General features: G+C 36.0%; 1 protein-coding gene across 28 annotated transcripts in view; it reads right to left on the reverse strand.

Annotated features, from left to right (window-relative positions):
- Positions 1-15,654, reverse strand: part of EVI5 (ecotropic viral integration site 5) — a 237,987-nt gene that overhangs the window by 91,140 nt on the left and 131,193 nt on the right. For 25 of the 28 annotated variants that reach the window (XM_078332446.1, XM_078332459.1, XM_009001706.5 and 22 more), the window contains one exon: positions 555-689. The exons of the other annotated variants lie outside the window; for them this stretch is intronic. In XM_078332446.1, coding sequence (XP_078188572.1) covers positions 555-689 — 135 coding nt within the window. The remainder of the gene's footprint in view (positions 1-554; positions 690-15,654) is intronic. 28 annotated transcript variants of the gene reach the window in all.

Consider the following 15,654-nt stretch of genomic DNA (forward strand, 5'->3'; position numbering starts at 1 on the left):
AACCTGAAGTTCTTTTACTCCCATTACTTACCTAATTTTTGATGTTCTTTAATATCCTTAAAGGAAGTTAGCCTGTAAGTACACCACAGGCTGAAAGGAAATTCCTACATATCCTGAGGTAACTTGTTCTGGATTGGACAGTTCTAACAACTACATTCAGATGAAATTTTCCCTAAAATGTCTATGTGTTAGTCCTATTCTATCTCTTCCACACGAAAATACTACAATAGTTGAAGACAAGAGTTGATTTCTGTCACCTGAATTTCTTTTCTGCAACATTTAGATATTCTTTTTATGAAAATTATTCTGGTTGCTTTTCTACAAAAGGGCTCTAATCTCCATTTTTATCCTTAAATCTGGGGCTTTGATTAGTATGAAGGCAACAAGGAATAACTGACAATTTTAAAAGTCTTTTCTTCCTTTTCTCTCTTAGTAACTAATATGTAAGGTTTCTAATGTGTAAAAACACCAAGTCAATTAAATTGCTCAGTACCTTATAAACATTACATATCCCCTCTAATTTGGGAGTGACTACATTTGCGTAGGTTTCTTACCTTCTCTATATCCAAGACTTTATCCTGCATCTCTTTTAGTGCACACTGAGACTCAGCTTCACTCAGTCGGGCTTGAACTAATTCCTTCTCTAGCTGTAGCACAAAATCTTCATTGTAGTTGGAACCGCATTTATGCTAAAGGTTACAGACATATTCTGAAATTTCATGGAAGTATAAACATGCATATATAGTAAAAACAATGCAACTACATAATGCAGTTATATTATATTAAGGGCAACTAAATAGGTGAAGTTCCATCTACCCAATATTTCCAGCATATCTCCTCCAATTAACTTTTCAATGAGTAAAAAAGCTGAACTTTGATATCTATAAAGATGACCAGATTATTGGGTTTTGGTAACTAGTTATTACAATGATCAAATATGATTCATATAAGACAAACATCTCCTTTTCTCTGTCCATCCATCCAGATACTAAGAATTTGTTCTGACTTTACAGACCTGCACCACACAACAAATAGGATAGCAATTAGCCACATGTGGCTACTGAACACTTGGGGCTAATCCAGATTAAAACAAGTTGTAAGTATAAAATACAAACTGGATTTTGAAGACTTGATGTGAAATACAAGAATAAAACATCTCAATGATTTTTATATTGTTTACATGTTAAAACAGTATTTTGAATGTACTGAGGTAAATAAAAATATTTTTACCTTTTTTACTCCTTTTAATGTGGCAATTAGAAAATTTTACATTGCATATGTGACATATTATTATTGCTATATTGCTACTATTCTGTAGTTCTGTTATATACTACAGAAGACATGTAAACATTACAAAAAATTGTATTTTAATCTAATGAGGAAAAAAAACAGTGTACTGGCCAGGCACAGTGGCTTATGCCTGTAATCCCAGCACTTTGGGAGGCTGAGGCAGGTGGATCACCTGAAGTCAGGAGTTCCAGACCAGCCTGGCCAACATGGTGAAACCTTGTCTCTACTAAAAATACAAAAATTAGCTGGGTGTGGTGGTGCATGCCTGTAGTCCCCACTACTAGGGAGGGTGAGGCAGGAGAACTGCTTGAGTCCAAAGGTGGAGGTTGCAGTGAGCTGAGATCATCATGCTACTATATTCAAAAGACTCTGTCTCAGAAATTTAAAAAAAAAAAAAAAAAAAAAACAGAAACAAAAACACACATGCATGGAAGGATAACTGCTGGAAGCAGAGAAGCAGCAGATGCTGCAAAAAGAAATTAACCATGGAAGTATGCAAGCTTCCCATTTCCTTTCGATAAAAACACTTAAGTCGTCATTTTCAAGCCAATACCCATACAAAAGCTTCTGTACAAAAGCAATACGGAATTCATCATAATAGAAGACTTTCTAAAATAAACCATCTATCACTTCACATTTAATTCATTTAGTAAAGAAAATGTGGCAACTCAAAATTTCAAAATAAAGTCACTAAAAAAAACTACTGAACTAGCATGAATAAAGCATGGTTATTTTTAGTCTTTAATATGTTAGGAACAAAATAATAGATGTCAAATTAAAACTATTAAAGATTACTAGATGCTTAATTAAAATATATGGTACTCTCCTGTCCCAGTTTACCAAAAAAATGTGCAAAGGAGGACTTTAATTCAATGCATTATACATTATTTCTTCCAGTAATTTTGATATGATTGAAACAATATTTCAATACAAGTACATCTGCAACAGAAACATCATCTTAACAAATACTTACATCAATTAAGACCTTTGGAATAACCACATCCAAACTGGACATGCCGTAATTTATTTAATCAGATCATAGTTAGTTCATTGGTACTGGTAGAATATTTTTGTCCTCAACTTAAAGTCCTGGCAACTGTAGTACAGGTTTGCTTGCTAAGACTTTATATTAGGAGATCCCCAAGAAAACACTGAACTCAAAAGGCCCATATGAGAATGGAATTCTTGATTGGTATAAACCAACTAATCCAATGAAGTACAAAAAACTATGGTAATATTGGGAACAAATCTTTATTAAACTTTACAGAGAATTGAAATGCTCTGATAACAAGTCATTCTCAAAAATATATATCTTACGATTTTTATACACTAAAAATATTATTTTAGTGTTCTGGATTAAAATAATTCTAAACACATTATGTAATTTTTTGCCACTGACAGAGTCGACAGAATATAATTCTTTATTCTCAGGTCATCATCATGATGACCAATTAACACACTGCAAATTATACAGGGTCTAAGGAATACAGAGTATTTCTGGTGATATAACAGATAAAACATGAATCTGTACCTTTTTAAGATTTTTTATACCTCTTTTAATTTTCTCACCAACTTTCCCTCTGTTGTCATTTTCTGTAACTTTTTATCCTAGTTTTATCTTGGTTCTCTCATCTTGATGCTTATTCTTGCCTGTATGATCAGTCACCTGCTTCACTCTCTTATCCCTTGAGTCACTTTGAGACTCTTTGGGAATCATATAAGGTCCACAGGACTCTCTTTTCCAAAAAAAAAAAAAAAATTGTATTCACAGTATTTTAGATACAATTTCAGACTTCTCTGAAGCTTCCATATATTTCAACTTAAGAATCTCTGCTCCTACAAGGTACTCTAATTCCCGGGCTATTTTTATGATCATTAATTCAATGTAAGAGACTATACTGGATCTCTAATACCAAGTATTACCATTCTCAGAAGTTCTTGCTTCTGACTTGTGGTCATTTCCACACAAATGTTCCATATTCAAAATCAAACTGAATTAAAAGGTTGATTGTCATCTTCCCCAAATCACTGCTTTTCCTTGAATTCTCTATTTGCCGCTGGCCTAAAATCCATTACACGGCCCCCTAGTGTTGCTGCCTGTCATGGAACAATAAGCTATTTTTTTTTTTTTTTGGCTATAGAATCTTGCACTTGTCATTTTTTTCATTTCCCACCATTACCCTAGTATCTGATGTCTGCATTTCCATTTTGACCCATTGTGTATGCTGGCACCAGAGTGCCCCAAATCACCACTTTAAGTCATGTAATTCCTTAAATCAAAAACATATAATTGTCCTTTATTCAGCTCTTACCTTCACTGGACAGTCTAGGACATCGAACACACTGGTCACTCTTACCTATAACTCCTCCCCTTAGATTTTCAGGCATTACTATTGTTGATCTCCTGCCTATTTTCTGTCTTCCCTGTGAATTCTACTTCATGTAACTGTGTATGTGTATGTGTATGTGTATGTGTATGTGTATGTGTATGTGTATATATCAATCCGTAGTCTCAAGGGTTTCATCACTGTGTTGTCTCTCAATTTTTCCTTTTTTTCTTATTTTATAATTATCCCTACATTATTTGAGGTACTGTCTGTAGAGTCTATGTATTTAGGAAGTATCAGATCTATATATTGTCTAGATCTATATATTGTCTACAAAGACAATGAATAAAATCACCAAGGAACAATTTATAAAACAGTAAAAAGGGGAAGGTAGAAAGAAACAGAGACAGAGAGACAGGAGGCATGTAATGATAGAAACTTGCAGGGGGGAAAAAGAGAAAGAAAAAGGAGGGGAGAGTAGAGGAGGGGAGGGGAGGAGACAAGGAGAAAAAGGGGAAAAGAGGGAGGAGAAGCGGCAGGAGGAGGAGGAGGAGAAGGAAGAGGAGGAGAAAGTAGGAAGAGGAGAAGGTGAGAAAGGGGAGGAAGAAGAGAAAGAGGAGGAGGAAGAGGAGAAGAGAGGAGGAGAATGGAGGGGAGAGGATCCAAGTATGGATTTGTGATGACTCTCAAATCCATATTTCCAGCCAAGACCTTTCTACTAAGCTACAGATCCACATTTATCCACATTTACAACTTCCTACTGGTCAATTCCATCTGGCTGGCTTCATATTCATCTCATATTCAACATGTCAAAACTGAACTCTCCATCTTTTCTTCCTCATGTATTTACTATCCTGTTAAGGACACCCCAATCTCACAAGAGTTCAAGTCAAAACTCTTCTATTCAACCCGTACCACCCAATCACAATATCTCACTAATTTTTCTTCCAGTTATTTTGTTAATTTGCTCCTCTCATCTTCATTGCCGTTATTTTTATTCCTGCCCTCATCTCTTTCTTTGGATTACTTCAGTGGTCTCATATACACTCCCTCCTAACCAGTGCAGCACTTACTGTGGGTATTGTTATTTAATATATTATGCTACCTCTCAGACTAGATTGTAATGAATAGAAGGCATTTTTACAATTCCACCAACTGGATCAGGTAGGTGTTTTCTGCAGCTACTGTTTTGAGCCTGAGAAAGTTTTGATTCTATGATTATTAATGTGAACATGTTAATGAAAAGTATACGCTTTAATATTAACAAAGAATCTAATTCCATGAAGCCAACTTCATTCCATTACCAATTTTCCTATATACCAATTAGCCCTGTCCAATTCTATCCACATCGACTTTTATTGGTATTTTCATTAGGATCAATTCTTAATGGGTAAATTTTGCAAATAAGTTTAAATTTATTAACTAGATGTTTTATTGTTGTTGTTTGTTCCAGTCCAAATTTGACCCATTAGAACTCCTGAATTGAATTTTCTTTTTTGGGCATTATTTCTACCATTTCTGAACTTTCCTGTTCAAATTTCTGCAGATCTAAATTTGGTCAGGAAGGTGATACTTCTTTTAATATTTAGTCTATGAAAATTTTTACTGTATCATTTTTAGCTCTTTGTAAGTTTTGGCTTTAGTTATTGGCAGCCTATGACATTGGCTAAGCAAACTGGTAGAATTGTGATAATGGAATAATGTTAATAATACTCCTAATAATTGCTACCATTCACTGAACACTCACTATGTACCAGGCATTTTCCAGAGTATCAATTCACTTAAGTCTCAATAACTTTCTATTATAATTACCTCTGTTAAACACAGGACATGCTGTGGCACAGAAAGGTTAAATAACTTATTCAAAGGCACACAACCAATGAGTAGCAGAATTCCTATTAAAACGACAACATGAATAGATTCGGCTGTGAACTATAAATTATCTGAAGCTAGCCACTGCAGTTTCAATTTATTCTATTTTCCACAAGGAAAATAAACAGTTTTATAAACAGGTTTTAATGTTTGACAGTAATAATGATTATGATAGCAGCTAACGTCTACTGAGCGCTTACTATGTGCCAGACATGTTAAGCACTTTGTATTTGCCTTTAACCTTCACCACAATACCACCTTACTAATAAGGAAACTAATAGGGTGCCCCAAGTTCAAACAGCAATTGATAGTGCTATTAATTGAGAGTTTGTATTACAGAGTCCATGTTCCTTACCTTTAAGCCATATAGGTCTTGAAGAGCTTAATATATCTTTAATATATACTTTTGTAAAATCTAATGATATAATACTAAAAAAATCTAAACTTCTACAAAAATCTAAGCATACAGATCTCACATAATATTCTTGTATTAAGAAATTCCTAGAACAGTACATTTCACATTCAAGTGAGTAACTTGGACAGATATGAATTTAAATATACATTAAGCTTTTAATTAAGTTCAAGATACAACATTTATATGTTCCTTTCAGGAACCCAAACATTTCATGGAACCCTGTTCTCAACTCTTTTGTAACACTTATCACAAATCTAAATAATAAATTTTGCATATTGCCCAAAGTAATTTATAGATTCAATGCTATTCCCATCAAACTACCATTGACATTCTTCACAGAATTAGAAAAAAAAAAACTACTTTAAATTACATATGGAACCAAAGAAGAGCCCGTGTAGCCAAGACAATCCTAAGCAAAAAGAACAAAGCTGGAGGCATCATGCTACCTGACTTCAAACTACACTACAAGGTTACAGTAACCAAAATAGCATGGCACTGGTACCAAAACAAACATACAGACCAGTGGAACAAAACAGAGACCTCAGAAATAACACCACACTTCTACAACCATCTGATCTTTGACAAACCTGACAAAAACAAGCAATTGGGAAAGGATCTCCTATTCAATGAATGGTGCTCGAAAAACTGGCTAGCCATATGCAAAAAACTGAAACCAGATCCCTTCCTTACACTTTATACAAAAATTAACTCGAGCTAGATTAAAAACTTAAATGTAAAACCCAAAACCATAAAAACCCTGGAAGAAACCTAGGCAATACCATTCAGGACATAGGCACGAGCAAAGACTTCATAATGAAAACACCAAAAGCAATGGCAATAAAAGCCAAAACTGACAAATGGGATCGAATTAAAGAGCTTCTGCACAGCAAAAGAAACTATCATCAGAGTGAACAGGTGACTTACAGAATGGGAGGAAATTTTTGCAATCTACCCAACCGACAAAGGTCTAATCTCCAGAATCTACAAGGAACTTAAACAAATTTACAAGAAAAAAAGCCATCAAAAAGTGGGCAAAGGATATGAACAGCACTTCTCAAAAGATGATATTTACAAGGTCAAAAAACATATGAAAAAAAAAGCTCAACATCACTGATCATTAGAGAAATGCAAATCAAAACTATAATGAAATACCACCTCATGCCAGTCAGAATGGTGATTATTAAAAAGTCAAGAAACAATTGATGCTGGTGAGGCTGTGGGCAGATAGGAATGCTTTTACAGTGTTCGTGGTAAAGTAAATTAGTTCAACCACCATGGAAGACAGTATGGTGATTCCTCAAGGTTCTAGAACCAGAAATAACATTAGGCCCAGCAATCCCATTACTGGGTATATACCCAAAACAATATAAATCATTCTACTATAAAGACATATGCACATGTATGTTTACTGCAGCACTATTTACAATAGCAAACACTTGGAACCAACCCAAATGTCCATCAATGACAGACTGGATAAAGAAAGTGTGGTACATAAACACCATGGAATACTATGCAGCCATAAAAAGAAATGAGATCATGTCTTTTGCAGGGACATAAAACCATCATCCTCAGCAAACTAACACTGGAACAGAAAACCAAACACCACATCTTCTCACTCATAAGTGGTAGTTGAACAATAAGAACACATGGACACAGGGAGGAGAACAACAAACACCAGGGCTTGTTGGGGGGTGGGGAGGAAGAGGAGAGAAGTTAGAGGATGAGTCAATAGATGCAGCAAACTACCATGGCTCATGTATACCTATGTAACAAACCTGCATGTTTTGCACACGTATCCTAGAATTTAAGGTAAAATTTTTTAAAAAATTAATTGTGCAATTAATTTTTTAAATGTTTAAAAACATTTGGTTCTGGTTAACAGAACCACACAGTGTTTTTCATAGGTAGGTGAGCAAAATATATCTGCTAAATGAATCAGCTAGTTAACTCTTGGTTTAACAACAAAACCCCTGTATTATATATTTGACATTAAATATGGGAAGTGGAAGTTGAATCCTGCGGGGGAAAAAAAATCTATAAAAGTGATGGTTAATCTATTTGAAATGCCCAACCAGAAATCTTGAAGCACTTTCCCAAAACAAAATAATGATACAATGTTTCCATTTGTTCCAAAACAAAATTTGTAAAAATATGGGAAGATGGCACATTTGGACCAACGTATCCAAAAGCATCTGAAAAAAAGTTACACAAAGCAAGTACTCTGGAATAGGTTTCTAGACCACAAAACTACAGCAGAAAAAAATAAAAAGTATATCTTGCTCTCCCTCAGCATATGACTTCAAAAAGATGCTTATAATCCTCCCTACCACATGCTGTAAACAGGATTTTTAAAACCCCAAGCAATATGATTGCACAATTTAAATATTTCCTACACTAAATTTGTTGAAAAATATATAATTTTTATATGATTTGTGCTCAACATCCAAAAATTACATACATCCTTTAAGAAGATATTTACCTCTGGTTATTTATGTAACTATAAAATTTTTTGTTGTTAATGCTGAAGAAAATGTAAAGTAACCCCTCCCTTATTATTTAAACTAAAAGGAAAATATGATCACATAGGAATGTAAACATTTTATCCTTAGACTAAGGTCAAAATTGGTTCTGGAAAAAAATCTCTGTCCAGATTTATAGGTATAGTGACCAAAAGTTGAAGAATTTACCAAATTGTATGTGTAAAGTCATCTATCTTGGATTTTTAGAGAGACCTGTATCAACTAATTTCCATGTTCCTAAAGAAAAACAAACCCACCAGGTGTATCAGGTGTGGGTAATTCCTAAATGCTACTGAACAAACATTTTCTAAAGCACATTATCTAGAAGAATTCACAACTTCAGTGTTAAACAGGTAGTTTGAATTTTATTAACATTTATTTATGTGTTTAATCCAGGTAAGGTGGGTTTATATTCCTATCAAATCCTTGGTTCTTAAAAGTCCTACATAAGCTGGGCGTGGTGGCTCACGCCTGTAATCCCAGCACTTTGGGAGGCCGAGGCGGGTGGATCACGAGGTCAAGAGATCGAGACCATCCTGGTCAACATGGTGAAACCCCGTCTCTACTAAAAATACAAAAAAAAAAAAAAATTAGCTGGGCACGGTAGTGCATGCCTGTAATCCCAGCTACTCAGGAGGCCGAGGCATGAGAATTGCCTGAACCCAGTAGGCGGAGGTATCGCGCCGTTGCACTCCAGCCTGGGTAACAAGAGCAAAACTCTGTCTCAAAAAAAAAAAAAAGTCCTACGTAATTCCTTGATGTTCTCTATAGAATTACAGAAAAGGGAGGGAAGGTCAGAAGAATTCTGTCTAGTCTCCCTTTCTAGTATGAAGGTCCCAAGAACTTCAAAAGGCAGTCATGTCAGCATTCAGCGAACTTTTAACTCAAATTCCTCCTTACTTATGCTGAACTAAACTGCATATAAAAACACCTGAAAGAGAAGACCAAGAACAGCTCGACAAAACAGCGTAATAAAAATACCTGAATGATAAGCAGTCAGAGGTAGGTAAAAAAGCTTTTAAATAGATCAAGCTAGATTCAGACAGTTGGTTTCATTAGAAAAAGCTGTCCAACATAAACACATTTGTTCCACACTACATTAGGAAGAGTCCAATGTGCAACTGTATGACGTATCATTGGAAGATTTCTGCGTGTAGGGGATTCTTGGAAAAACTCATATGGAGCATGTAAAATACTTGAAGGGACAGTTTAATCTGTATGCTCACTTTGATCTTATGCTTAGTTTTAAATTATTTATTTAATTTATTATTTAGTGCACTAAATACCAAACTCAATAATAAATTAACTCAATTTTTTTTTTTTTAAGAGAGACAGGGTCTTGCTCTGTCGCCCAATCTGGAGTGCAGTGTCATCGTCTATGATCACTCAAGAGATCCTCCCACATCTGCCTCCTCAGTAGCTAGGACTTATAGGCACGTGCCACCATGCTTGGCTAATTTTTTAAATTTCTTGTAGAGACAGGGTCTTGCTATGTCACTAGTCTTGAACTCCTGGCCTCAAGCAATTCTCCCATCTTGTCTCTCAAAGTGCCATGGTTACAAGCATGAGTCACTGTGCCTGGCCTTCAAATCATTTTGAAAACTAACAATATTAGGTTCAAACTATCAAGTGCCAGTGTAAAATGGAGGTAGTGACCTATTAAAGACAATCATTCTATAACTGGAACTGCAGAAACACTTGTTAAAGAATGCCAGTGCTCAAATTAGTTAAAAATAAACTCTACCTTTCAAAAACTCCTACTCAAAAGTTTAATGCACTATTGTAAGATAACTATAGCATATCATTGTACCAATAGGATTAAAACTATTAAGAATAATATGAAATACTGAATAAAAGTCAACAAATTTTTAGTAACATAATAGAGTCCATAATGAGTCAGAGGAAGCTAGAGATATTAAAAGGGAAAAAAGAGAAAGATTCTTGTTTAGAGCTAATAAATGTAGAAAAATGAGAGAATATGAAAATCACCATTTTGGAAACCTAATGTAATAACTGATTCCGTAAGGATCATCTGTGGAGGGTAAAACCATTAGGTAAAAGGTAGACGGAGAACAAGATAGTTATCTGGTGCAAAAATATTTCCAACAGATCACTTAATAGTTGCAAACATGAAATCATACCTTTTACAAGGGAGAGACCCTGTGATAACCAAACCTAGCATGGAAATCAAACTCAGCATCACTAATAGTGGGCACAATTTATATCATGTGCCTTCCTGATTTAAAGCAAAAAGAAGTTTACAACATCATCTATGATCTAAATGTTTAACTGAGTCTAGTTTACAAGAAATAAAATGACACTAGGAGGAAGGAATTAGACAAATCTAGAATATGAAACAAGACAACTGGGCCATGTCTGTAAAAAGTTAATGTCATTCCTGACATTGGTTTTTCTTCCATCTTAATTAGTCAGTCTGGACAGAGATTTGTCAAGTTTACTACTGATCATTTCAAGAAACCCGCTTTTGGTTTCACAAATTTTCTCAACTTTTATTTTCAATTTAACTGCTACTTTTTTTTATTTGTCCATTCTGCTTGGTTAGCTTGAATTTGCTTTATCTGTCTAGTTTCTTAAGGTGGAAGCTTAGATTTTGAGACTTACTGACTTGCCTAATGTTATATACACTTAATACATTTTCCACTTCATATTATAAGAACTTAATACATTTTTCACTAAACATTGCATTAGATGGTTCCTACAAATTTTTAGATGTTGTGTCTTCATTTTCATTTACTTAAAATATGTTCTAATTTCCTTTTAGACTTCCTCTTTGACCCATGGGTAAAAATGTATTATTTCCAACTATTAGGGGATTTTCCAGATACCTATTATTAATTTCTAACTGAATGCTGTTAGAGTCAGCAAAGATCCTTTGTATAATTTCATTTATTTCAAATTTGATAAAGTTTCTCTTATGGCCCAGAATATGTTCTATATTTATACATCTTCCATGTATGCTTGAAAATAATATGTATTCTGCTGTTATTAGGTACAGTGTTCCATAAATATCTATCAGGGCAGGCTGGATGATAGTACTGTTCAGGTCTTCTATAACCATACTGATCTGCTACCTACTTGCTTTATCAATTACTGAGACAGGGGTGCTGAAGACTTGAACTGTAATTGTGAATTTGTTCACTCTACCTTTCAGTTCTATCAGTTCAGTCTAATGTTCCTATTAGCATACATGTATTAGGTGACATACATTCCTAAGCACACATCATCTTAAATAGGACTGTTATGTCTTCTTGGTGAACTATCATTATAGATAGTCCTCTTTACTCCTGGTGCTATTCCTTGTTCTGAAGTCTACCTTGTCCATGATACTAATGCAGACACTCCAGGCTTTTATTTGCTTAGATTTCCATATGATACCCTTTTCATCCTTTTAATTTTTTTCCATTTGAAATTAAAATATTGGTCCATGTGTGGTGGCTTGCACCTGTAATCCCAGCGCTTTGGGAGACTGAGGCGAGTGGATCATGAAGTCAGGAGTTCGAGATCAGCCTGGCCAATATGGTAAAACCCTGTCTCTACTAAAAATACAAGAAATTTGCTGGGCGTGGTTGCATGCACCTATAGTCTCAGCTGCTCAGGAGGCTGAGGCAGGAGAACTGCTTAAACCTGGGAGGCGGAGGTTGCAGTGAGCCAAGATCATGCCACTATACTCCAGCCTGGGTGAACAGAGCAAGATTCCATCTTTAAAAAAAAAAAAGAAAGAAATTTAAATATTGGTGTCCAATAATAATAAGCAGACCATCATTCACTCCTAGAAATTCACTGTGGGCAAAAGTCACTGTCATTAGTTATCAAGCTCTATGCATTTCCAATAGCTACACAGCAACCTACTTTGGCCTCTGTAATTTCTAATCTTTGCAACTGAGACTACTTCACCCCTACCTACAGACTCAGATTCACTGATATTTTGGGACCAACCTTATTTCTAACTAGAAGAACAAAAAGAATCTTATGTTTGCTCTATTCCGGCACATTAAATTGAGCTATCCTATCCAAATATCACATCCCCAAATTACATCTAATCTTAGCTGTGGATAATTGCCCCCATATTCATCCTCACAGCACACGCTCTAAGCTGCTCTCCCATTAATCTACTAAACACTGGTATTCCAAATTCATGTCTCTTATTTCTTAATCCCCTTGCCTTTGGGCTATAGTTCTATAGGCCACTGGTCTGATAATCTGTTGAGACTCACTTCTATTCCTGCCACCCAACCTGCTCTGCTTGACTTCATGTCACATTCTCCCTTGTAAATCTCAATGCAACCACAACTCTAATCAAGACCTGCCCAAACCCAGATGTAAGTGAATTTCCTAATCCTCCCAGGCTCCTCATGCAAACCAGATCACTTGTTGCTGGTTCTACCCTGACCCTCACCAATGGGTTCTAGTACTGGGACTTTATATGTTCCCCCATACACTCATCTTCTACTGCAATTACTCAAATGTGTCATGTTTCCTTAAGCTCTATACTGTCATTTATTTCATCTTTTTTTTTTTTTTTTGGAGATAGAGTTTCTCTCTTACTGCCCAGGTTGGAGTGCAATGTCATGATCTTGGCTCACTGCAACCTCACCCTCCCGAGTTCAAGTGATTCTCCTGCCTCAGCCTCCTGAGTAGCTGGGATTACAGGAAGGCACCACCACACCTGGCTAATTTTGTATTTTTAGTGGAGATGGGGTTTCTCAATGTTGGTCAGGCTGGTCTCAAACTCCTGACCTCAGGTGATCTGCTTGCCTCAGCATCCCAAAGTGCTGGGATTACAGGCGTAAGCCACTGCGCCTGGCCTCATCTTTTTAAAAACAATTCATTGAAGCAAAATTCTAATAATCATTTTAAATACTGTTTGTTTAACTTCAAAAACATTTCAGCATTCTAAACATACCAAGAAAAACCCCAGAATGCTGAAAATCACATTTAAGTACAGAAGGTTCTTGAACTTTCATTGATGGCAGTGGCTCTTCATTTTGCTGACAACAGTTCTATAGCTTGTTCAAAAAGTTTAACTAAAAAAATCCAAACACTTCTCAGGCTAGCTAACCCCTCTTTGTCCACAGTTAAGAATGGTAGCAGAGTGTTATATTACCATATAGGAACAGGACAAGCTGAAGCTAAATGGATACACATTGCAGGGGAAACAGGACTAGCCTCACAGTGCACACTCTAAGCAATGACCCCTCCAAAAGGTGGTGTCCCCACAGGCTCAGTGCCAAGGAATGAGCACCAAGTGTTTGTCTTGGTTGTTTTGCTCTTTTTACAAACAATATATATGTACAGTTGATAACTGGATTTCTGCTAATAACCTATAGTTGACACTACTTTACAAATGCTTTAAAAAATGCCAGAAACATCTTTAAATGCCTTGTCACACCAACAGCAAAGTGCATAGAGTGAGGAAAACACAAGATTATCTTTGTATTTTTAGGATGTTTGGAAATATATACAACTTTGATACAATTTCAGAGTGTTCCAGACGCACATGGACACTTCATGTAAACCACTGACAAATTTTAGAGCACTCTCTCATATAACTGTGATAGAAATTTATAATTAAACCTAATGAGGCAACAGACATTTCTCAAACAACTGATGTGTCAATTACAGCATTCCCCTACTCTAAGGAATTAACAAGGAGAAAGATAAACAGTTTTTTATTCATCATCACCTTCTTCTTCCTCTTCCTCCTCCTCATCCTCTTTGCCATCTTCCACCTTTTTCCAGGGAACTTTAGCAGGACCCTTTGTACCAGACTTGCTGTTAGCCTTAAAGTCAACAACATCCTTCTCATATTTCTCCCTCAGCTTCACTGCCTTAGTGATGCAAGGCTGCTTTTCACTGACACTTAAGTTATTCCACATCTCACCCAGCTTTTTTGCTACATCTCTAATAAAGATGCCAGGGTTTGTGGATTTGATCTTGAGGCAAAATTCTGAACAGTAAAGGAAAAATCCAGATGGTGGCCTTTTGGGAACATGAAGGTCCTTCTTCTTGCCTCACTCAACTGGTTCACAATCCTTCATCTTCCAATCATAGCATACTTTATCTACCTTTGTCATTTCATCGAATTTAGGGTTCTCTTTCCCAGACATTGTCTTCCACTTCTCAGAGCACTTCTTGGAAAATTCTGCAAAATTGACAGAGACCTCTGGGTTTTTCTTACATTCTTCTCTGCATGTCTGCACAAAGAAGGCAGAAGCAGACATCTTTCCCTCTGGTTTCTTGGAGTCACTTTTAGCCATCTTGAGTAAAAGCTTCTTCCTTCCTGGTCACCCAGCAAAAGAGAAGATGAAGGTGGCAAGAAGGGTACATGGAGGAAAGGCAGGGGGTCAAATAAACATTTTTTAGTGGGGGGGAGCGTGATTGAATTTCTCCCTATTGCCCAGGCTAGAGTGCAGTGGCACAGTCTCAGCTCACTGCAACCTTCACCTCCCAAGTTCAAACAATTCTCATGTCTCAGTCTTCCAAGTAGCTGGGATTAGAGGTCTGCACCATCATGCCCAGCTAAATTTTATATTTTCAATAGAGATGGGATTTCACCATGTTGGTCAGGCTGGTCTGAAACTCCTGGCCTTAGGTGATCTGCCCATCTCGGCCTCCCAAATTGCTGGGATTACAGGTGTGAGCCACCATGCCTGGCCTTAAATAACCATTTTAAAGTGAACAAATGAGGGTCTTACCATACATTAAGAATGTTGTACAACCATCCATATTTAGTTCCATATCATTTCCATTGTTCTAAAGTAAAACCCTTTACCTATTAAGCAGTTTATTGTCCTTCATCCACCACCACCTTCTGGAAATCACTAATCTATGTTCTGTTCTCTTTAGATTTATCTATTCTAGATTATTTCCTATAAATGGAATCATACAATATGTGATCTTTTGTGTCTGGCTTTTTTCACTTAGCTTAAGATTTTGGAAGTTCATCTACTTTACAGCATGTATTAGTACTTCATTCCTTTTTATGGTTGAATAATATTCCATTGTGTGTATACAACAATTTGCTTATCCATTCATCACTGATGGACTTTTGGGCTGAGTCTACTTTTCTGTGAATACTGCTACTACAAACGTATATATGTGTACTTGTTTGAGTGCAAACATTCTCTTACTTTGGGTACATACCTATGAGTTGAATAGCAGGGTATCATGGTAATTCTATGCTTAACTTTTTGAGAAACTGCCAAACTGT

The sequence above is a fragment of the Callithrix jacchus genome, chromosome 7 (assembly GCF_049354715.1).
Source record: "Callithrix jacchus isolate 240 chromosome 7, calJac240_pri, whole genome shotgun sequence".
NCBI classification, from domain to species: domain Eukaryota; kingdom Metazoa; phylum Chordata; class Mammalia; order Primates; family Cebidae; genus Callithrix; species Callithrix jacchus.